Genomic DNA, 24,661 nt, shown 5'->3' with positions numbered 1-24,661 from the left:
GTTGTCGTGGCATATGCCAGACATTGTACTCCACTAATAACCAGCACTCAGCCTGATGGGAATAGGGAAACACAAAAGACTGTGAATCAGTGCTTCTAAAAATAGCCCAGGCTACCCCTTTCCTCCTCAAAAGAAATATAAAACCTTGAAAAAGATGAGGCTGAGAACAAGGTGAAGTAGCTGAATGGAGAAAAGCAGCTTTTGCAAAAACACACCACTTTTCTAGAAAGTGGTTCTTTTCTGCCTGCCTTGCTTGCCGTAAAATAAGTAGCCTCTGCTGATTTAATTGCTGGAGTAGGGTTGAAATGGTAAGTGAAGTCATATAAACCTAGAAAGATGCAGAAAATCACAGAAAATAAAAAGTTTTGTTTAGCTGAAATTGATTTATATAGAAAATTTTCTCTGCAGTGCTCTCATCTAAGAGATAATGCTGAGGAACAACTCTTGCTCCAGATGGGCATCTGTAGCTGAAGTTCATTTTCTGTCTCATAGACATTGAGGGTTGATTACTGAGTGACCATTCAAGCTCAGGACACACTGAAGTTTTAGTTCCCTATGAACAGATGAGCATATAAAATTATGTTTAAGAGCTTGCACTGTGTGACTGCCTTAAAATGCATCTTATAAAATTTTGTCAGTTAAAAAAATTAATTTCCTCTTTTATTTCAAGGCTACAGTTGATCAGTCTTTGATGTGATTTTCCTCTGCCTAATACATGAGGGTGTGTTTGTCCATTTACCATTCAGCTTGTGCAATACTTCCTCTTCATTCCACATGTGGCCTAATTGCTCACTGGCCACAGACTGAAGAAAGGAGGAAGATTGTGCAAGCAGGGTAACAGAACCTGGTTCCCTTCCCAACGTCAGCTGAAAGGGACTTTCCTTCAGAGGTTAAATAGATCCACTTCACATGGAGGGAGTTATTATTACTTCTCCACAGCACCTTTAGTTGATTTACACTTAGAAATTACAAAAGAGTAGGAATATATCTTTTTATGGAACCTAATTCTGTATCTATTTCAGGAATTTGAAAATACCCTCAAGCAAGTATGTTAAAAAACCCTAATTTTCCTAATGCCCCAGTTGTGTAACCAGTATGTTATCTTTGGCTATGTATACCTTTGTAAAAATGTTTTGAATGAGTGGCTGACAAGTCCCTTTATAAGTAATACTCAATCTTCTAAGCAGGCAGAATAATTTTTTTGTTCTTCCTGAATTTGCAGAAAGGGTAACCAAATTAAACACACATGATTGAGAAATGGTACTGCTGCTCTTCTCAGAGTTTCCATGGATGATTAGAGGAGAGTTATCTGATCCCTTTCATGGCTGGAAAATGCTAGAAATGCTAGTGTTACATTTTCATATAGGGTTAATCTGAATAACTGGTCAAACTGAGTGAAAAACAGCTTTATGACCTCAGTGATCTTCTGAACTATCCACAGATTCACCCACCCTGTTGCCTGGGGCAATACTGGGGACCCTGAACCAGAAGGAGTTTATGGATTGTTTTTGAGGACTGCTGGCTCCTCACAAATTCTACACCTTCAAAACAGGCAACACTCTAAACTTTGAACCTGGGGAACCCAGGTACTCTAAAACAGAAGCTTTTCAGTGCCCAATAGCCAAGTTTTGGACAACATGCAAGCAACATCCCAGATTAACATCCTAGACAAGAAAGGTATTAGTACATTTGGCACTGTGCCTTAAAACCACAGAGGGATTTTCTCAATTACTGGAATTGCCACTGGAACATTAATTGCACATTCCACTTTCATAAAATAACCAGTGTTTTTGCTGTTCATTACCATGGCCATCAAAGTTTATGTGCCATTTTGAAATCTCCTCTCTTGTGCCCATTGTGTTACACACTTCAGTAGTGCTAGGGCTCAGGTTAAACATTGCACCATCACTACTTTTCAACAGCTTCATTTAACAACAAAGGCCTAAAAAAACCATTGCACCTCCTTGAGCCAGTGGTTTTCTCCACCTGTAGTCCCAATGCCACAAGTGAATGTTTTTCACAGGATTTTGCCTGCCAATCAAAGAGTTTTTTGCCACACTTTCCACATCTGGGCATACACCTTACCTGCTTTTAGATTAAAAGTTTACCTGTGTCCTATTTGAAGCTGAGGTAAACTCAACCCTTGTCAAACTCAAACATGCAGAAACTTTAAAAAAAAAAAGTCTCACCTTTCAGAGAAGTATAACAATTACCTGAAAAGTAGGGAATTCATTTGTAGTACTATTGCTTTTACATGTAAAAAGCTCACACACGATATGGAACATCTTTATTTTGGAACAATCAAATACAGAAATAAATTATTGGATAACCATATTATTTGTATTTAGGGAATTTCCTTCAATCTATGCTTTAGGAAAATGGAGCAAACCCCATTTATTTGAAAAGAGGATTGTACAGCACTGAGAACAATATACTTTGTCAGCTGGTAGCATTTTTTTAAAGCAACAAAAAGGAAGAATGAACTTATGTGTGGGCTATTTTTTGAATACTTTATATATTTCTGATCTGCTCTGCCTTTTCTATTTGTAAAATAGAAATAACATTCCCTTGGTTTTCAGCTGTTTACAAGGGTGTTTTCCCCATGACAGGATTTTGCTGAACAATTTTTGGGAGATTTTCCTCCCTCTGAATGGCGCAGAACAGGGTTTAAAAAAAAAAAATCAAAAAGATACACAAGTGAAACCACAGTACAGTATTGTATAGTTCTTTTCTGAAAGGAAAAAGAAGGTTACAATACTTGGGACTTATTTAACTTCCTTTTGACATCAAAAGGCATCAATAAGGTCCTTCGCATTACACAAAAAATTCAAGACAAATTCTATTTCCTGCATTGCATATGAAAATTACGATTGCAATGAGAATTAAATTTCCTTTTAATAATAATGTAATAAATGTGATAAGCTGAGAAATTGGTCTTTTACTTCCTTAACATTGTGAAGTACAAAAGAGCAGACTTGTAGATTTGGGGTGAACCTAGGGAATTTTATTTTACTTCTCAGTGTACACAGTATCTCCAGTTACTCTCTTGATTTTTGCTAAAAACAAATATACATGTGGATGGATGTACAAGCACATTTTAATGCAATGACAAGCCAGTGGCAAATAAGGTAAGTGTTCTACAAGTTGCATAAGGATACATGGAGTTAGGATTAGCAACGTGATTCTAATAAATATTAATGAGGTATAATTTTTCAGTCAGCCTACAAGGCAACCTGCATTATTCTTTTGTAATTGAATTCAAATGACATCCTTTCCTACTGTCTTAATAAATTACAATATTTCAAATGACTCTAACCATTCAAACCATGTATTTGAGATTTCTGAAGAAAAAATCTGGCCTATATCTTGCTTAATAAAATAAGAAAAAATACAGTCCTGCAATTTTAACCAATTATTTATTCATTATCTCTTAATAATTTTCCTTTGGGGTATTTTTTTTCCTATGGATTATAATAAGGACAGACTACAAAAGGATATCTGACATACAACTAATGTAGAAGGTCCAAAATTTTAGGTCAGCTATCTGTTATTGGAATTAATAGTTAATTTTTTAGGTTGGTTTATTCCTCTTAACACCACCTTTCTAGATAAAGACTGAAATTTCTCTTCTAGCAAGAGTAATCAAAATTAGTTACCTAGGTTACAATTGTTCATTAATACGTGGAATCAAAATGACATTTTGTGTTGAGTCATTAACGACTGAGACTTGCTGCAAATAACTGCCATAGAGTACTCTAAGTGTGTCTTCTCTGCTTTAGTCACCTCGTATTTTATTAAAGAGTGTGTTGAGGCTGTGAAGAGTGACCTGTGACAACAAACTCAATGTTCTTTCACAGGATCTCTGCGACATTAAATTGAAATGGAACCAAATACTTGTGGCAAATAAAACATGCTTTTACAAATGATTCTGCAGGATGGGAATAGGTGGCAAATGCCATCTGAAAGCAACAGTGGAGATGTTGGGATCAGAAGAAGATGCTGTGAAAGAAAATCCTCATTCTATTGATAGAGCTGGCTCACAATGAACTTCAGTAATTGTGCAGCCATTGCCAACTATTACACATAAACTTATTTTGGCCAATTTTAGTTTCCCTTCATCCTTACCTTGGTCTTTCAGAAGGGTCTGATATTCTCGGCCATTTATTAGAAAAGTTAAAATTTCAGATGTAAAAATCTTAAACTCTGAAGATCCAATTAAATTTCTAATGTTTCGATAAGTTGTCTGGGTTTTGCAGTGTGCAGAAAGACAGAGAGAGAAAAAACTCCAAAACATTTATTGAAGACTACTTATTCATTCTAAGATATTTAAAATATTTCAAGATTCCAAACAGAGAAATATGAAACTTCATTTCCCTGTTCATGGAAGAGGCAAATAACATACACATGATTTGCATTTATGCAAGCTGAATGAAAATAATATTTAAATTCAATACTTCTCCCTCTGTCTGTCTCTCCTGTTGACCTACATGGTGTAAGGTAATGGAGACAGACTGCTGGTTTTACATTGATTATTCACTACTAAATGATTTCTAGCTTTAGCTTTAGCATCCTGGAGAAATGAGGTACTTCTGTCTCCTTCTATTCTATTTTCATCTTTCCAGTAAAAAGAAGGCTTTATTTTCTATATTTTTGCTGCTTTTGTACTTATCATGCAGTATTTCAATCAAAGAACACAGTCTCTTTCCAGAGATTGAAAGATGGATATCATATTTATCTTTGTGGGTTAATGCTCTTTTTATCTCTGCTGGAAAATACAGCACTATGTTAACAAGATGCTATTTCAGAATCCACCCTCATTTTGCTCCACAATACCTTTTCTTTCCTTTTCTCTTCCTAAAATGTGTAGCCTCTATCATAGGTTTTGTTCTTTCTCACTGGGAAGCATTCTGTAATAAAGATTATTAAATTTGCTTCTACCCTCTTTTTATTTTAAAAGGTTATTCCCTTCTGTTCAGACCCTATGACATTTTATTATTTTACAAACTGAAGCAACAGCAAATATTGACCCTTGCTAAAGAGTGAATTTCTGTTTGTCTTCTATAATCTGCTAAATAGGCTGATTGATCTTTGTGTTACTGGAACTCTGACATTGCACAGCAGCCAAGAAATTCTCAACAGTGGTTTCTGGTTTCCTGTCAGGAAAGCTAAAGCCATATGTCTAGGAAATGTCCCAAGATGCAATGTTTTCAGAAAAAATTTCAACACTTAGCATATAATTTAGGAAATGACAGCTAAACAGCATCTAATAAAGCATTCAGAAATGTAACTTAATGCTGTGCCCATCTCCGTGTGTGTTACAGCAATGAAATTACATTAATTTTGCAGGCCAGAATCTGGTGTCCTGCAAAAGGACGCAGTGAAGGCTAAATTACCCATTCAAGGATTAACTAATTACCCTATAATTAATGTCTGAGGAACAGATTGAAAGCTTTGTTAAAACATGAAGATGTGACAGTTGTAATTCAAACTTTGATTTTCACAGTTCCACAGCACTTCAGGTTTGCTTATTGAGAGCACAAGTCCAGATTTAATTGCTTTTTAACAACAACAACAACAACAACAACAAAAACATAGTTGAATTCTGCCTGGGATTTATTTTAATAAAATTAAAAAAAAAATCCTGGTTAATTTTTGACTTTTTGGTGGGATGGTGGTGAAATCATTAAAGGGAAACCCTTAAGCCCTTCTTAGTTCTGAAAATTTTTATGATTAAGAATTAAAGGATAACTTTTAGAAGTAGTAACCTCTCTGAGTTCACTGCCACAGATAAGACTGTAGTCCTGGCAGGAAAAAGTTGATTGGGGAGTAGGATTTAAAAGGAAAAAGATAATAATCTGAGATCAATATTTTTGTTTCTTCCACTCTCACATGTGTCTTTTAATGACTGGAATATAATCTTGTCAGAGAACAAAAAATTGAATCTGAGAGACTGAGATGTTTCTAGACATTTCAACCATTATCTGAGACCTAAAGTCTGTCCACTATAAAGGCAAAGGGCGGAATGAACCCTCACTATCACCTAACTGCTCCTGCAGCAACAAAAATTGTTTCCAGGAAAAAGAAAATTCAAAAAGCAAAAGCACATGCAGGAAAAAATCTGCTCTCTTTCTGCTTCCCACCACTGAAATGTCTGAAGCCATCTGTCCTTCTCTTGCCTGGACAGGCCATCTGGAGCAGAATAGATGAGACTTAAATCACCAGCAAGGCTGACATGCTCACTTTGTACCCTTGTAAGGAAATCAAATGCATTACAAGTAAAAATTGAGGGTTGAGAATTCCCAAACTTATTGAGAACCCCTCCCTTATTGTCAGTTTATTTTAGTGACAAACTTCTTATTTCCCCATTAGTAACGCAGTCCTGTTTTTAAAGAGAGACAGCAGTGTGTAGAAGTTTTCATAGCAATAGATATCTAACTAAAGGTTTGGAAACATGGTCAATACTACTGAACAAGGATTGGTTCAGAAAGAGTAAAAGAGAGGAAGGTCTTGTCTATGGTTGTGATGCTAGTAGAGCAACCACCTTACAGCACACTGCTTTAACCAGAAATCCTAAGCACAAACAAACACATACTATCAAAAGAGTCAGAAAATTCTTCTGAATTAAAAAGTAAGCATTTAAAAACTATAAATTTTAAATTTATCTTTTAATTTTAATAATGTAACTATTTAATGTCACTGCATCATTGGCATTTCTGTATCAGATACAGGAAGTTCCTCTGTTTTTTAATGGAAGTTTGGAAAACTAACCACAGTTTTGTCTGAAAAGTCATTGTACTTCCTCAGACTCAGGCAAAAGATGATTGCATCTGCAGCAGCTTAGCAGAATTGATACCTAGAGATGCTGTAGATGCCTGCACCCTATTACTGTATGCATGGCTCTCACTAAGGTGATTGATCAGACCTGCAAATCTACAGGAAAGAATTGCCAGAGTGTCAAGAAACTGTGTTAATTGAAGAGGCAGGTCTAAACATCAGGGTTTTTTCATAATAGACAAAAGAAGAGAATTGAAAGTGGAGAGGGACAAACTCTTTTGTGACAGGGATTTGGAAGTTTTCTTCTGCTGCTCCCCATTCCTTAGAAAAAAAAGACATCACTTTTCTTTCTCTGAATCACTCTGCTTTGCAGACTTGGGTATACCCATAGACTTGGAAGAAGGAGCAGTCGTTTGACACAAAGATGACCCAAGACTAACTGGTTAATCATGAATTTGAGCTTTGGCACCTAAACCAATGTCTAAACAGCAAAATGTGCTGACATTGCTGGGATTTTTTTCAGCTGTAAAACCATAAGGATTGTAAGCCTGAACTTTAGCCACAGCTTCCCTTTCTAAGATGCTCTTTCACAAACAACTTCATCTTTTAAAGTGATTGTTTAGACATTGTTTTTCTGTGTCTCCTAAACGTAATTGTTCAATCTGAACTGTTGTCTTTAAACTCTACTTAAATTCAGTAAAGCTGTAATAATTATAACCTTGGGTAATACAGATTGTTAGTTGCTGATCCTTTCAAAGAAAAATATTTAAAAATGAGCATAGGACTAATCTAATCACAGAAGTCACAGCATGGCTGATGGATTCCAAGAGCATAAACAATACTGTGTAAAAATTCTGTGAGTTATTTCGTCTGCTTCAAAATGTAGAACTTCATTCCTACTTTTCTGGTCCTGGGGGCAGGTTGTCTGATAACTTCCACTGAAATTTTGGCTCTCCATATTCCAGATCTGTGTGGCAGACTCATGACATAGCTCCTCTATGTGGAAAGATCTCTATTATGCCTAAGCCAGTAAATATTTCACACATTTTGGTTCAGAGCTAAAACATCATGAAACTCTATTCCATTAACCAAATGTTTATTTGCTTGATTATCTTGCTGTGATTGTTTAGGCTACAAAATGTTGAAATGCCCTAAATGGCCTAGCTCATTGCACTGTTCCAGACATAGAAGTTATTTCAAGAGGTGGGTGGATACATTTGCTTCACCGTAATTCAATTTCTGCGATCAGCAGGCTGGGAGTTACTAGAACCAGAAATTCAGACCAAACCATTGAATCCATCAGTAATTATTAAATGTATCTCCTCTGGCTCCGATTAATTTTTCTCAAAATTTATTTTTTTAGTGCATGAAAATATGCTTCTTTTTGTGTGCTTTAAACTTGCAGTCTGATCACTTGTTTGGAGGATTCCCAGTTTCTGCATTTGGGGAAAAAAAAAAGCAATAATCACACACTAACTGCTTTCTCCTAGCTGTTGGTTTCCAAAATGAAGTATCCTGACCCATTTAGTTTCCTTCACACAAAAGCCACCCACAGAGCTGCCTACCTTTATTTCACTTCTTGTTGAACTTTTTTAAACTATGCTTTTTGAAGGTGCATTTATCAGAACTGCAACCATGAACTTATCTATTAAAAAAGGGAAGTCTTTTTATAAAACACTTAAAAAGTATATTTCTGACTTAATTCCTGATCTATAAAGGAAACCTGTATGCACACAAACAACATAAATTCTCTGCAGGACTGCAACAGGAATGCAAATATATTTTCTGGATATTTTCATCTCTCCTTTCTGCAAATCCCCTATGCATCTAGGAAAAAGAGAATAGCTCACTAAATTAGTTTAGTGTTGACTCTTAAAGCATTTGGGACATTTAAACTCTTTCTAGACTTAGCTGAACATAAGGAGCTCTAAAATCATCAGCTAAGAATTTTGAACTAGGCCAAATCAAATGCAGGAATAAATAAAATGATAATGTGATTTTCAGGAAATTAAAGCAAGAAAGTATTTTCTGTTGAACCACAAACAATATAAATTAATAATTTTATTTTTTGTTACAGGACTATATACTTTCAAATGTTTTTGCTTCTTTCACTTATTTTTTACAACTGTCCATATTTACTAAAAAGACAATATAGGAAAAATAAAGAAGAAACAAAAAAACCAAAAAGCACTAGACATTTAAGTCATTAAAAGGCTGTGTAAATGTTGGGTAATTGTGTCAGTATTGGTTGGTCACTTTTGCACAGTTTCTCCAATATAAACTTTTTCCTGTGAATTTTTGTTTGCTTCAACAGAAGCTGACTTGCATTTTTTTTTCCTCAGTTACTTTTATTTTTGCTTTATTTCAGTGACAAACTTAGGAAACTTTTATTTAGGCAGTCAGCTGGGAACTCTGGGGATGGTACCCAATGATATAAAAGGGTAGCTGAAGAAATCCTCATGACAGAGAAAGAAAATGTTAACTCCAAAGTAAATAAAATAACCAATTTATCCCCAGTATAATAAAAAAGAACAGAAGGCTGTTAGTCTTTCAGTGTAGTACAAGGTAACTTAATAAGTAATCTTGCCCTCCTAGGCTGTCAAGTCCTATTCTCTATCATCACTAAAACTCAGATTTCTCTTCTAATACATGTTAGAAATAGATGCTAAGCTAGAAGGAACACTCACTTACATATATAGAAGGTATTATGAATAAAAAACCCTATCCCTATCACAAAACTTATTTTTCCAGATTGACTGTATGTGACAGAAGTGCCTTTGATTCTATGTCACTAATCCTAAATTTAAATATAATTTCATACTCATTCATTGACCTGTTTAACTCTCCCCAAAAGCATTCTGAAATGCAGAACCTATTTCCATTGCTTTTTTTTTCATTGTCTCTTCATTTCAGTTTGCATTAAATATTTACCATGTATTCTGTCAGAAGATCTTGGGGTAAAAAAGGAGACACTTGGTCAGAAAATGTTCAGATCCAAGATGATGTTGATGTTTTAGTGGATTTATTTAATTTTTGTTTGTTTGTTTGTGGTATTGGGTTTTGTTTGTTTTAATATTTATTCCTAAGTAAATTTAAATATTTAAATATTTAATATTTACTTAGTGGTTTTGTTATATTGAGAACACAAAAATTAATTTCAAAATCACAGCTCATAATACTTCAATATTTATTATGGTTTTGCCACAGGCACCTGGAAAAATTAATCTTAACAAGTTTTCACTTGTGAAAAACTCTCTGAGCAACAATACACAATTAGAGCCCCTAATTAGATTTTGGCAGACTGATTTCCACAGCAGTTTTCTGTTGCTCTTATTAAGTATATGGAGCTCCATGAACTTCATTTTTGTCACTGTGTTTCAGATCAAGATAAATTACCAGCATTGAGAAGTAAATTAAAATAGTCACATTTTTGCAAGATGTAGACACTCAAGCATGTGTCTACATCCCTACAATGGAATCAGCAGGTGCTAAATGTAAAACAGATGTAAATTCCTGATGTAGGGATTATTTTCATTTTTTCATTTATGCAGACCATAGAACTTGCATTCTCTTCTGTGACTGGGACCTTTAGGTACCAATACCAGCAATAAATAATGTGAATAAATGGCTGTCCTAAGGCTGCCTTAGAGTTTTGTAGGATATTTGTTCTTTGCTGTCTTTGGGATAGGAAGTGAATTGGCAGGAAAAACCAAACTGTTGGGCTTTGGGGGCCCTCAGATAGTGCTACAAACAGCCTCAGTTTGCTGTAAGTTATGTCAAATGCAATTCTTGCCTTTTTCAGCCTTAATTTTTGTAACAGATGCTATGGCCTGAGACTGGAAAGAAGGTCTTGTGGCAAAATGCATCACATCACCACTAATCCATAAACACACTTGGAAACATACTGCAAGGAAAGCAACCCTCTGAAGGAAGCAGTTTTTGCTAACTCTGACAGATATAGCCTAAAACTGTGATTCAAAATCTACTTTAAATCTAGAACTTAATATGATTTTTAAAAATGCAAAAAATCCAAACCAAACCAAAATAAAACAAAAAAGTAAGCAAATAAAATCCAGCAGTCTTTCAAGATCAGTAGTCTTTTTATGCAGCCTGGAAATTGTAGCCTGGAATTTTTAACTATTTCTAGAATTTCAGTCTGGGTCTTTATGTATCCTGCACAATAGATATATAATGCTCTTTCATGCCAGAACACCTTACTTCCCCAAGGAGTAACCGCAACACTGTTATAATATTTGATTTTTTTTTTTTAATTTTTATTTTTTTGGCCAAACATATATTTTCTCTCTGTTCTTGGAATTCTGAGAGGCTGGTGAATTCTTTGTCACAACAGAATCTTTAGAACTTCACTCGTTCTGAGAAATCAGCTGCAATAGCAATATTTGGGAAAGTGTTCATGCCCATGACTGAGCAAATAGATAATATTAAAGGCCACTATTTCTTTTCCAAAATATTGGGAAATTCAGTTGTGACAAAACAGTCCTGCTCTTTTTCTCTCAAGGACCAAGATAAATGAATTTTTTTTTTCCCTACATAGAGAATTTTTTTCCTAGGTTTGGGAAAAAACAGTCATCTTAGGAAAAAAGCACTATACACAGAATTTTATTTAAAAAAACTGATCAAATTAATGGTTACTTTAAGGATAGTCAAATAAATGGAAATTTTGTTGCGAGAAATGTAAGCAACAACAACTATGGCAGCATCACTATCTCTACACAACTGTTACTACATGACTCTCTGCATAAATGAGGTTGTATGCATGAAAATACACTTATTTATTTTTAGGCCTCCTTTATTTTTTTCATAGCATAAGCAGAAAAGTAGGAAGAGAACTCTTAAGAAAACTTTAGATTATTACTTAGGTTTGCAAGACAGTGAAGAGTTCTTCTGAGGACAGAAGCATTGCTTCAGCTCTTTAAAAAGTTCAAACTATTTAAACACTATCTCACAAACTAAACAAAGCTGTTATTAAGAACTTAACAAAACAGTGGAATTCCAACGACTGTAACCTTTGCTAAAGTTATCTGTGACTTATGCAATTTAAATGAGGCTGTGGCAGAAAGCTTAATCAGAAAACATCTGTCTTCTAAGACATAAGATTCTTGTTTCTCTCAAGTCTGTTTAACAAACTCTGATTGCTTTTTCCTAATTGCAGTAGAATGAGTGAGACCAGATTGTTTCTATTTATATATGCAAAGGAATTGCATCTCTGAGGATAAGATTTTAGCCACAAAAACAAAGCAAAGCAAAAGTCCTCAAGCCTTCCAGAAAATCTTCTATCAATTTATTCCCCCACTGAAGTGATTACCACCCAAACTGCATGATTTAGTTTTGTGCTTCTTTTTTTTAAGACATGAGTGACATTTTAAAAAGTGAGGTTAGGGAAGGAGTTCAAGAGTGTAAGCTTATACTGCAGTCCTCTCTTAGTATTTCTTAGTTGCTCTCCATTTCCAAAAATGTTCTAAGAAACAGCTATTAATCCAAATGCAGCAAATAGAGGTTTCAGACTAGTTCTGATGTGAGTAGTTCAGGCTGTAAAAATTCTGATTTCCATAATAAAAGTATTTGATGTTTGTTAATGATGATTATGTCTCCTGCTGCAATTATTTTTCACCTGTACAAGTTACAGAGAAATAAATCCCATGGTTTCCAAAACTACTTTTTTGTCAATCCTTTTTCTTACTGCACTTAGACAGTGATAAAATAATTTTTACTTGCACCTTATCCTTGCTACATAAAGGACTATGAACACCATCTAATGCCAGATATTGTCTTTTCCACATAAGATGCTTACAATACTATGGTATAGCAAATAGTTATATTCATGATGCAGAAAAAAACCCAAATTGCCTAAACTCAAGATGATAATTATAGAATCATAGAATCATAGGTAATCCTGAGGTCAAAGGGACTCATGGGGATCACTGAAGTCCAACTTCTGGCTGTGCACATGACAGCCCCAAGAATCAAACCATGTGGATGAGAGCACAGTAAGTTTCAGGCTTGAAGCTGTAGTACACAAGAAAATACCAAACTTTCTCAAAATACTTCCAATCCGACATATGATTTAATAGTGGGATTATAATGGATGTAATAAGGTTAGGTCTCATGGCCCAAAACTTAAGTGAGGTGTAAAATTTTTCGTTATTTATTGGTGTGAGTTTTATGTATTTGTGCTACACACTGATGAACGCTAACTTTCCCAGGGTCTAGATTACCCTGACAAAACTTAATTTAATCTTTAATCATAATTAGTCTTTATCATAATCTTCAAAAATCTTACACAGACTGTGCATTTTCTTGGAATTGTCAGGCCTCTTCTCGTGCTTCTTATCCCGAGCTTTTTAACTCCAGGCATTTGAACTCCTTGTTGACCTTACAAGAAGGGTTACTTATAAGTCACTGCGCAGGATTTTGGAATGCTGCTGCCCTGTATAACAAAGTGTGACTAATAAAAATCATGCTGCTAAATCCAAATAAATGAGAAACCAAAGGTATTTACAAAAAATACCAACAAAGTAATTACTACACATAGGATTAATAATGAAACCATGTTACGCTCATTTATCAATTTTTATTACTACAATTAAGGAAAACAGAAAAGACAAGGAAGAGAGCTGAAGCAGTAATGGCAAAAGATTTAAGAAGGAAAACCACAGGGAATATTTCATGTAATTCTCTGTAGTAAAGAGAAAGCTGATCACGGAATTTTGCCTGTGGCTCCGAAGGGGTTGCTTGGAGCTAAGGGAGGTTTGTTCCTTGACTGCAGCTCACAGGGGGTGTTTGGGGGACAGGTGGTGTGAGTAGGAAAGAGCTCTTGTAAAAAAATGTGAAAGAATCATTCTGCTTCTTGGGCTGTCAATTACAGCCTAGCCTAAATAAGGCAGTTGGGCTGGCTTAGCTAAAAGTGAAGACAAAGTGACAGTCAGCAACCAGAGAGCAAAGAGACATGACTTGACAGTTCCAGAATGTAAAGGTAGGGTTTAAGGAAGACAGAATGATGTTGGTATTAATGATTATACTTGCAGTAAAAAAGAAAAAAATGCAAGATTTTCAGGACTGATAAGGTACTTTAGTACTTTATTGTTGATGAAAAGTGTTTAGCTAGATAAATGACAAAAATTGTGACAAAAACAAGCAGCCGATCTGCCTGAAATATACAAACTGTGGAGGAAGCCAGGTGAAATTTGATGTGTGTAGGAATGTTGATTGGAGGAGAGAATCTGGAGACACATCATTATGGAAGAGATGAAACAGCTAGTTAAACAAGATTTTATGACAGTTCATTCAAAGACTGGGTACAAGAAATAAAAAATAACATGAGCATGTGGCAGTAGATGACCTGGGGAACAAAATGTGAATTTTTAATTTAGTATTGCAGACTGCAAAACTGGATATTACATGGGTGGCACATTCATATGTGTACTCTTTTAACAGCCAGCTCTCACAAATGATCTAAGCAATGCACCACTCTCTACCTCCCTGGATAGTCTCTGACACAGCTGCAGTGATGCTGGCATCAGGCTCAGTTCTTTCACTTGATGACAGCAGTAGTGTAAGATACTTTTGCTTCCCTCAAGGTCTTCTGGCATTCCTTCCTGCCTGATGTCTTACAGCACCCTATGTCCACAATTATAAAGCCACAATAGTGTGAGGCGTCACTCCTTCAAATGGGTTCCAGAAGCAACCCAGATAAAAAATCATTAAACCTCTCCTTCCTCCCCTATCCAAAAAAAAGTGCTTTTTTACTGCTGAGCAGGGCTCAGCAGTAAAAAAAAAAAAAAAAGTTACTTTTCTCCAAAAAAGTTACTTCTTACAAAAAAAGTTACTTTTCTCCAAAAGATCAGTGCCTTGGTTTTGTTAACAGAACATTGTCATGCACAACTGCGCCCATGCAGTATGGGAAACCTGTTAATTTTGCATATCCAGTTTCTATGGCAGCATTTGTTGGACTTCATGAAATACATGAACTTTTGAAATGACTGACAGATGTGTTTTTTATAGCAGCTTTGCATACATTGATGGTTTTGCAGCTGTTGCTCTGATGAGATCTTGTTTGATTTTGTGCTTGCCGATCCATAGAAAATTCACTTTGGAATGCTTAGATTGAAAACAGGAATGAGGAAGGAGTCCTCATCTTCTTCCAGAATAACTTATAATTGTTTAAGGACCTGCTGAAGAAAATCCATTGCAAGAGGAAACACAGCAGAGCAATACACATCCAATGGAACTTCCTCTTCTTACAATAAAAAGTGAAGTACAATATTGTTGATTATTCAAAGAAGGGATCTACATATTGTGCAGTAATCTTTTTATTGAAGAAAGTAATATTTAAAGAAGAGGCTTCAAGTATTATGATCAGAGCAGACACCTGTGCAAAGTCATCTACACAACTGTGAGTTATGCTGCTTCTCCTGCACTGTCCTGCTGCTGGAGATTCAGTTAAACATGATATAGCTATCTTCCAAAATTCCATTTTTTTTTTTGCTTCCACAAACACTTCTATATATATATGAGTTAATATACTACTCCACAGGTTGTCCCACGCTCATCACAGTAGTCTCTTAAACTCTTACAGAAGTGCACCTAACAGTCCAAGTGATCAAACTAAAATTCATGTTGAGCTGGAGACATGGCATTTGCCTTTACTTATGCAGAGACAGCGCTGTGCAAGGCACTACTTAATGTTCCTCCACATAAAAGTTAGGGCCAGTCTTAAGATTTCTTGTACCATGGATCTCACTCTTGTATCCGACAAGATTCTGTGAGCTGTCATCATATTTATCTTCTAATGCCAGCATAGAAACAGATCTAAAACTGTATAAAAAAATCTAATAAAAGCCGAATGTGGGAGAATCATAAGCCAATTAATACTCAGTTATTCCAGTTAGCAGAGTATATCAATAGCTTTAATACATAAAAATAAAGTAGCAATAATGCCACTTCACATATAAAAAAAAAAATTACTTTAATGTGAGACAGCAACAAGACATACAAATACAGTACATTTTTGCTCCATAAACCCAAGATAATGTCCTATATTACTGTCAGCTTAAGCTTCAACTTTAAATAATATATGTAAATAACTGTTCATTGTTGTATTCTTATGGCTAGTTTTTCATTCTGCTCAATAAAATAAATTACATATATCAAGTCACATAGCTGTTACTGGCAATTCAGAAACAATTTTGTGACAAAATACATCACACAATCTATCCCTCTATCTGGTACTGTAGCTGCTCACTCATCCTCCCCCCAGCAGGATCAGGGGGAGGGGGGAGAATTGGAAGGGTGGAAGTTAGAAAATTCCTGGGCTGAGATAGACAGCTTAGTAGGGAAAGCAATTGCTGTGCACACAAGCAAAGCAAAAAAAATGAATTGATTCACTGCTTCCCATGGGTAGTCAGGTGTTCAGTCATCTCCAGGACAGCGGGGCTCCATCATGTAAAGGTTACTCGGGAAGACAAACACCATCATTTCAAATACCCCTCACTTCGTTCTTCTTCCCTCCACTTTGTATACTGAGCATGACTTCATATGGTCTGGAATATCCCTTTGGTCTTTTGGGGCCACCTGTCCCAGCTGTCTCCTCCCTACTTCCCATGTACTCCCAGTCCCCTCACCATGGTGGCAGTACAAAAAGTAGAAAGGCCTTGGCTCTGTGCAAGCCCTGCTCAGCAGTAAAAAATATGTGTCTATATTACCAACCCTGTGTTCAGCCCAAATCCAAAACATATTGCCACTGTGAAGAAAATTAACTCCACCCCAGCTAAAACCTGCACAGATACCCATTGCAATAACATCCATCAAAATAAAACTGACAAGTCTGTGTTTCAGAGCTGAAGGAACAGAATTTCTCTCTCTCCTATGATAACCCTTACTGGGAAATCCTTCTCTATACTCTGCATCAGTGATAATCAGGGAAGCCCATGATGTGGCTATAGATTGTTATTGGGAGAACTGTGTTTCACTGTGCAAATAAATGTTGAACATCCAGCGAGATTTTGACTAAGTAAGCATTTGCTTTTATTTTTACTATTAGTTATTTGCATCACTAATTAACCAATTTGCCTCACTGATTAACCAATCATTTTGTATTTCTAGCCCTGATGTTTACATGTCAACTGACTCAAAGTTTTACATTTGTGGTTTAAAAATTCTGATACATCAGCCTGTGGAGTGTTTTGAAGAAGTTTGCCTGTGACCGAAGGAAATTATAAGGTTGCCCTGTCAGTCTAAAGGACAAACTCTACTTGACCACGAGCTGTGCTGGGTGAACAAAATAATTTCTCTCTGTTATTACTGAAACAAAATGAAGAGCATGTATTGAAAGGATAAGGGGAAATGGCCTCAAACTGAAAGAGAACAGGTTTAGATTAGATATTAGAAATAGCTAACAATTAATATGAGAGTGGTGAGGCAGTGGAAGAGGTTGTGAAGTTGTGAGTGCTCTTGAACTCTGGAAGTGTTCAAGGCCAGGCTGGACTGGGCTCTGAGCTACCTGGTCTGGTGAAACATGTCCCTGCCCCCGGCAGGATGGTCGAAACTAGATGGTCTTCAAGGTCCCTTCCAACCCAAACCATTTTATGATTCTTTGATGATTACTGAAACAAGATGAAGCCATTAGTAATATTTATTGCATAAAAAACATAGTGCAAGTATAGCAACAGAGACAAAATTGTATTGTGGGGAGTGGGGAAATTCTGCATCGCCATTCTTTTGCCCTGTGTCTGACTAAACTCCACACACACTAACAACACAGACCTGAATTCTTGTGCAAGTGGATCCTGCTGCTACATCAAGTGCGCCCAGGCATGACCTGGTCTGCTGCCAACCCCTTGGCACACATCTATCCATGATAGCATTCTCCAGAGGAATGGAGCAATTACTGGCTCAACCCTATCACCCAGCAACTTGTGGCAGACAAGTTGATTGCCAAAGCAAGAAAGAGCAGAGAATCGATATAGAGCTTCTGTTGCCAGCTTTTAAAAAATACCTTTTAAAAAAGCAATGGCCCTGGGAGTGAACTGGTAATGGAGTGTGTAGATCATCACATTTAAATTCAGCAAATCCTAAAGCACAAGTGTAGCCAAACCTTCAGGCAATGCTTCCTATTCTGCTCTATGGAGAACTCTTGGAAGACAGAAAGACAGAACCACATAATTGTTACTGTTGGGAGGGATCATCTTCCAGGCCAGTGTCACCTAGAGCAGATTACACAGGACTGCATCTAGGTGGGTTTTAAATGACTCTGAAGAGGGAGCCTCCATGACATCCCGGGGCACCTGTTCCAGCGCTTCCAGTATCCTGAATGTAAAGAGGTTATTCCTCTTTTACATGTTGACGTGACACTTGTGCTTTAGTTTATGGCACTTACTCCTTGTCCTGTCGCTGGGCACCCCGGGAAGAACCTGGCACCATTCTCTTGACAGCCACCCTTGAGATGTTCATATGCATTAAAGAGCTCCCCTCTCAGACCTCTTCTCTAGATTAAGCAGGCCCAGCCCCTGAAGCCTCTTATAAGAGAGAAGCTGGCAGCCCTGACTCCCGTTTCCAACTGCTCTGCATTAAAAGAGCTGGAAGCACGACATCCACCCGGGGCACAGGGGCAGCGCCACCTGAAGAAGGGAGGGGAAGGGCGGGCAACAGCGCTCGAAAGTGGGCACGGGCGGGGCAGGAACCCAGCCCCGCCAAGGCCGAGGTGACTGGACAGGGAGAAGGTATGCACGCCCGGCGGCCGGACACAGCGAGAGGGCCGGACGGGGCGGGACGCGGGGCCCGCCCGAGCCGCCTCACGGCTCCCTGCCCCCTTCCCGCAACCCGCTGATACCAACGGTGCGCGCGCACCAGCCAATCGGCGGCCGCGGGCTCGCTTCTCCCTCGCCTCCTATTGGCCCGTGGGGGCGCGGGGGCGGGGCAGGCGCGCGCTCGCCCGCTCGCCCGCCCGCCCGCCCGCTGCAGTCCCGCAGTGCCGCCGCCGCGCCGGGGCTCGCACGCGCCACAACCGCCGCAGCGGCCGCGCGGCTCCTCCCGGTGCGGGGCGGCACGGGAGCCGTGGGGCCGGGCCGGGCCGGGCCGGGCCGAGCTGGGCTGGGCCGAGCTGGGCTGGGCTGGGCTGGGCTCGGCGCAGCGCGGAGGTGACTCTGCTCGCCCGCAGCGGGGATGCTGCTGCTGCCGCGGCCGCCGCCGCCGCTAGTACTGGGACTGCAGGCGGGACAGCGGGTGGCCGCGGCGCCCGGCGGCATGTGAGCAGCGGCAGGAGCGTTCCCCGAGCCCCGAGGCAGCGCTAAGAGGGCCCCTCCCTCCGGCGGCGGTTCAGCCCGCCCGGAGGCGCAGCGCGGAGGCGGGCGGGCATCGCCGCTGCGCCCGTCCGCGAGGAGACAGCAGGACCGGCCACAAAGCGCCGCCGCCCGCCCTCCTCCGCACGCCGCGGCTCTGCCCCTGCCAGCCCTGCTCCCGGGGAGGGAGGGCGGGAGCTCCCTTCGCCCCCTCGTCACCTTCTCGCCGCCCGATCCATGGGAGGAGCGGGCCGCCTCCCCCTAGGAAGCGCCGCCGCGGCTCGCCGGGACTGAGCGGAGCGGCCGGCGGCCGGCGCGGCGGGAGGATGCCACTGCTGCGGAAGGTGCTGCGCGTCTCCAATCGCTCCATGCTCGCCTTCATCTTCTTCTTCTCCTTTTCCTCATCCTGCCTCTACTTCATCTATGTGGCCCCCGGGATCGGTGAGTCCGGAGCCGCCCCCTCGGGGAGTGGGGGTGAGGGCGGTGGTGGGGGGCGCGCCCGCCTCCCCCGGGCTGTTGTCACCGCGGCGGGGAGGGCACGGGCGGCGCCGGGCGAGGGGAGGCTCGGCTGTCGGAACGCGATCCCGCCCGCCCGGCAAGGGTCGGAGCGGCCGGCGGGGGCGGCGGTAACGTGCGCGGATCCCGCATCTTTGTTCTCCTGCTTTCAAACGCTCTAGAAGGTTCATCTGCCATCGCGAGGTAGGTGTATGCTGCCCTTGCTTCTCCGGCTGGCAAAGTGAGGCAGTAAAGCGGCTCAGCGTTTCGTCGTGTTACAGTGGTATGAATTGGGAAAGAACTGCAAAACTGCTGGAGTCACTTAAATGTATTAATCTCTCAGATTGTTAGTAACTGCATTAATAATAAAGCCCGTGTGAACAAAAATGAAGAACCAGTTTGAATATTTGTTTTTTACTTCTGTTAGTGGGATCTCTCTCTCTCTTCACAGGTTTTACAGTTTGGTAACTCTTCGACTTCTGAAGGAACCACTTCAGAGGGAGACAAACCTTTGATTTAGAAGAAGCTTCATAAAATAACTGTGCAAGTTTGTTTCTAAAGCAAACCAAATAAATGTGCTGGTTTCCTTAGTTCGCTCTTCAGTAACAACTGGGAGACCATCAAGCTTTTTCTCAGAGGATGACCCTTTTAGAGCTGGTTAGCAATACCCCAGAGCTAAAGGCAGTGGTATCCTGCATGGTGGTCTGTGGGATTTCCTTGTGTTGGGTGTCCCTTGATTAGGGAATGTTTTCCTTTTTCCCCAGGGAACATTGCTACATATTTTTGCGTATCTCCTTGCTTATCAGGTGTTACCTAAATACTTGCCAAATCATCTCTCTCTTCATCCTCAGTGCTTAAAACTTCTCTCTGCAGTCATTGCTACAAAATGTCCACACTGATGTGACCACTGAATCTTCAGGAATTGTTTCCTGTTGATGGTGTTTTTGTGCTGTTTGGCTCCCTCTTGTTCACTATCTTCTATTTAACTTGTAAACACTTTCAAGGTGCAGTTGTTGCTTCTATACTTAAACAGTTCTGTATAGTTCACCTATCATTCTGTGGTTTTCCTTTACTTATGTACTTCCTACAATATTGACAAGTCTGCCAATTATTCTTCTAGTTCAAGTAAATACAAAAATGTATATTAGGAAATATATAATATTTATAGGGTTAGAGGTCTAAATTTTCTTTTCTGCCAGTGAAAGGGATGTGATGTAGTCTTGTCTGTCAGTGTTTCCCTGCTGAAAGGGATCTGATGTAGTCTTCCAAGTGAGAATGATGCTGATGTCCACTTAGGCATCTTAGGTCTTTGAGATGCTGGTGCAGGACACATATATAAAGTAGACTTTAATTGCAAGTAATTGATATATAAATCATATATCAATTACTTGCAATAGCAGAGTGCAATTTCTGCATCTTTATAAGTCAAACTTACAACATCTTACATAATGTATGCAGCTGTAGTTTTACTTTGTTACTTAAATGTATCTTGCCAATGGGTACTTTGTTAGAAAGATCGTTGTCTCACTAAGCGAGGCTTATGCAGTACCTTGCTCAGAATCAGAGCCTTTAGTGATGAGACTTAAAATTTCTGACTTTATCCTTCTGCTCAGGTATTGGGAATTACGTATCTTTTCAGCTTCCTCTGTACCGGGAATGAAATGAAATCAGCAGTCTGTACCAAAAGTGTTCTTAGGGTAGGTTAATTAGATCTGATCAACCCTGAGGGAAAAAAGAATCATACTCAAACTAGTCTCTCTTGTTGTCTCAGACACAAATACTGTAGTTGGCCCTTTTGAGATGTGATTTTTCAAAAATCTTGGGTAGTTACATGAGTTTGTGAGATTACAGCTCTTTCCAGCCACTGATCAATGCTGTGCTGCCCTAACGGTATTCGGTGGTGGTAACTCATCCAGCTTAAGTCAAAACCAGGCAATAACGAACTTATTCCTTGCCTGTGGCACTTCCTAGGTCCATCTTGAAATGCTGCTGTCCTGTGCTGGTCTGAAGAATCCTGGGGAAGAGACTATAGAAAATGGTGAAAGGCAGTAGGAAAGTTTTACATCTCAGCCTATCAGCCTGCAGATGTAATGCTGATTTCCCAGGAATTGCTCCTTAAAATGTTACTTTGTGGAATGGAGAGAAAGGTCAGATACTATCTAAAAACCAACAAACTTCCTGTCAGTATAGTGAAAATGTAAGTTGTAAGAACAGAAGATTCTTAAAGCACTTAGGAACACCCAAGTTTACAGGCAGATGATTCATCTAATAATCTTATGCTGTATGCTCATGGCATTTACATGTTGTGATAGAATAGAATATTTCACTGTACTTGCACCTTTTTACTGTGTGTAATGAAACAGATGCATCTAAGTCAAGGCTGATTGTGTGTGTGGAGAGAAGGAAGGCTAAAGGTTGCTTATTGAAGCTCAGCTACCTTACCTGTTAGCAGCTTTTCATTAAAAATGTTCTGCATCTAAGTCATAAATGGTTGGGATCTGTCATAATTTATGTGTACAGATGTGTTTTACTGAAGATATTTTAGTTCACCAGAACATTTTCTTCCTCAACAAGCTACAAGGCACAATGTCAGAGAAGAAAATACTAGTTGTGTTGTAGGAAATTGGAGCTGCTCCGTGGCTGGCTTCTCTTTGTGGTAGTCAGAGGAATTGAAAAGAGAGGGAGAAGTTGGACTCCCAAATGTTTTATGGACCAGCAGTGTACTGGAAGGTGGGAAAGGAAAAATACATGAGTTATGCAGCAGAATGGTTTTGTGAGATGTCAAAGTCGATGGAAATTTTGAATTCTTACGGGCTAATGGAGTGGGAATCTCCCTTAGCAAGCAATTCATGGCTTATCAAAGGAAAAGACATCTGCACATGTAAGCCCTGAGCACTGGAAGAATTCTCAAAGAGGTCACTATCACATTCCCTCTGTCCTTCATCAAACTATTTAGAAAATAGAGTTACTGCATTTTTTTTAACAAAACTGCAAATTTTGTAACAAATGGAGTTTAGGTCAACTTGAAGTATTGACAATTTGTTTAGAAGAAAGAAATCGTAATTACTTATATTAAGGTATTTAATTATTTGTCTAATATTTTAAAATTTTCATTTGCACCATAAAACAGATATTGCAATAATATTATTGTTTTTTTGTTTTTTGAAGAGACCTCTCAGACTCTTAGTTCTTTGGGAAACAGAAGCTTTTATTATTCCATGTACTTCAGAATACAAGGGGAGGAAAACCACATTTTCATGTTTTCAGACATGGTTCTGTGTTTTGAGATGAAGACATACAGTACTGCAATTAATATAAAATATATATGGTTTAAATGGTTGACAAGAATTCATACACTACGTTGGGATTGTTTGTGTGCCTGCTTTTCCCTTTTCTGTAAGCACAGATGATTGGATGAGGTAGAGGTGATTGCAACCCCACCTCAGCACCCTGGTATTCTTTTGATAATCAGAGAAGCTGAAACACAAGAGCAGATTGATTTCTAGCTATTATTTAGAGAAGACAACTATTTTTCTAATTTTAATTTTAAAACATCCACTGTTTAATTCAGTGGATGTTTCAGAGGAAAACCTTAATAGATAGGATGGCAAGTTAAAATGGTTAAAAAACATTTAAAATGCTTAAATTTTAAAAATTTCATTTAAATGTTTAATGACACTTCTGTGAGATAGTCTCAAGTATTCAATAAAAGCAGATAAGAGGTGCTGCTTCTCCAGAGTGACCACTTTTGTGACAGTAGTTCATTTTGTGCTCCTCTGGTAAAAGCAGAAACTGAAATTTCTGATCTTGAATTAATAGCCTGTGATACTGCAACTTCATTGAAAGTTGCAAATATTCATGTATTAGTTAAAGGCTGAAGAGGCTAGATAAGAGCAGGAACATTTGGCACCAACATGGGGATTTTTTCAGTGTTATAGATAAAAGTAGTAATGAAAGGGACTCAAATAATTTATGTCTGGTCCTGACAGCCATCCAGAACCCATATGTAGGTTTGAGTTTACATTGTAGAAAGGATCCAAAGATTAGGAGAATAAGACAAATTAACAAGGCAATGGTGACCAAGGGAGAGCATTTGCTGGTCTAATTTCACTGTCAAACCAATCTGAGTATTGAAAGAGACAATTTTTTTCTTTTTTTCCTGTTTTTCCCATTTTCTCTCAGCATTATAACTGAAATTACATTGGACAGATCTCAGAAAATGATCTCTTATTCATCCCTGGGTAATTCCTTTCTGTCTTGTTGCAGCAGAGAGCCTTTGCCAGGTTGGGAGGAAGAGTATCTTAGAGCTCTCCATATTGTGGTCAATTGCAGTCTAGTTTTTCAGCCAGAGAGTGCTTGAGTACTGGAACAGGCTCTCCAGGGAAGAGGTCACAGCATCAGGCCTGACAGAGTTCAAGAAGTGCTTGGACAATATTCTCAAGCACATGGTGACGTTCTTGGAGTGTCCTGTGCCGGGTCAGTAGTTGCACTCCATGGTCCTGATGGGTCCTTTCCAACTCAGCTTATTCTGTGATTCTAGCTTGTCTACCTTGGATGTAATGACCTACGCAGTTCAAACAAGAACTGGTTATGAAACAGTGCAGTGATCAAAGAAGATGCAGTCTGCTTTGACATCAGTAACTAAGAATCCTGAAGGGTAAAATGAGTTTGAAGAGGAAAAAGCAGCTAATGTTTTCTCTCTTATGGTCTTCTGCTTCTTTTATTAAAATCTTGCTACTTTTTTGTCAGTCCTAACCAAAAGGCAGCTGTTCAGCCTGCATGGAACATGAAAGCGTCTTTATTGGTTTCAGCTCACAATTTTACATAAATGTATTTCCTGTTCTGTTACTAGTTTTCCTAATAGGAAGAATGATATCACTCCTTTCTGAACTTGTGCAGAAATGGAGAAGAGTGCTGAAAATGATATCAGCAGGATAAATGCTTATCATGGCTTTCAGGTGCTGAGCCCATAAATATGGGCACAGCCTTTGTGCTGGTATTCTTTGTTCCTGTCATTTGTGTGGCAGTTGTGGCATTTCTAAAGACTTGTTTGATTACAGAATATTTTAGATTGGCAGGGGCACCTGGAAGTCACC

At 38.9% G+C, this 24,661-nt stretch overlaps 1 protein-coding gene across 1 annotated transcript in view; it reads left to right on the top strand.

Moving 5' to 3' along the window:
- The first annotated feature begins 18,908 nt into the window (after window positions 1-18,908).
- Window positions 18,909-24,661, top strand: part of B4GALT6 (beta-1,4-galactosyltransferase 6) — a 31,476-nt gene continuing 25,723 nt past the window's right edge. Inside the window, exon 1 of the mRNA XM_059859814.1 lies at window positions 18,909-19,511. Within this exon, the coding sequence (XP_059715797.1) occupies window positions 19,397-19,511 (115 nt within the window). The 5' untranslated portion in view covers window positions 18,909-19,396. The remainder of the gene's footprint in view (window positions 19,512-24,661) is intronic.

The sequence above is a fragment of the Haemorhous mexicanus genome, chromosome 1 (assembly GCF_027477595.1).
Source record: "Haemorhous mexicanus isolate bHaeMex1 chromosome 1, bHaeMex1.pri, whole genome shotgun sequence".
Classification (NCBI taxonomy): domain Eukaryota; kingdom Metazoa; phylum Chordata; class Aves; order Passeriformes; family Fringillidae; genus Haemorhous; species Haemorhous mexicanus.
The sequence above is the reverse complement of the archived record's forward strand: the minus strand, read 5'-3'. Positions and strand labels throughout refer to the sequence as shown.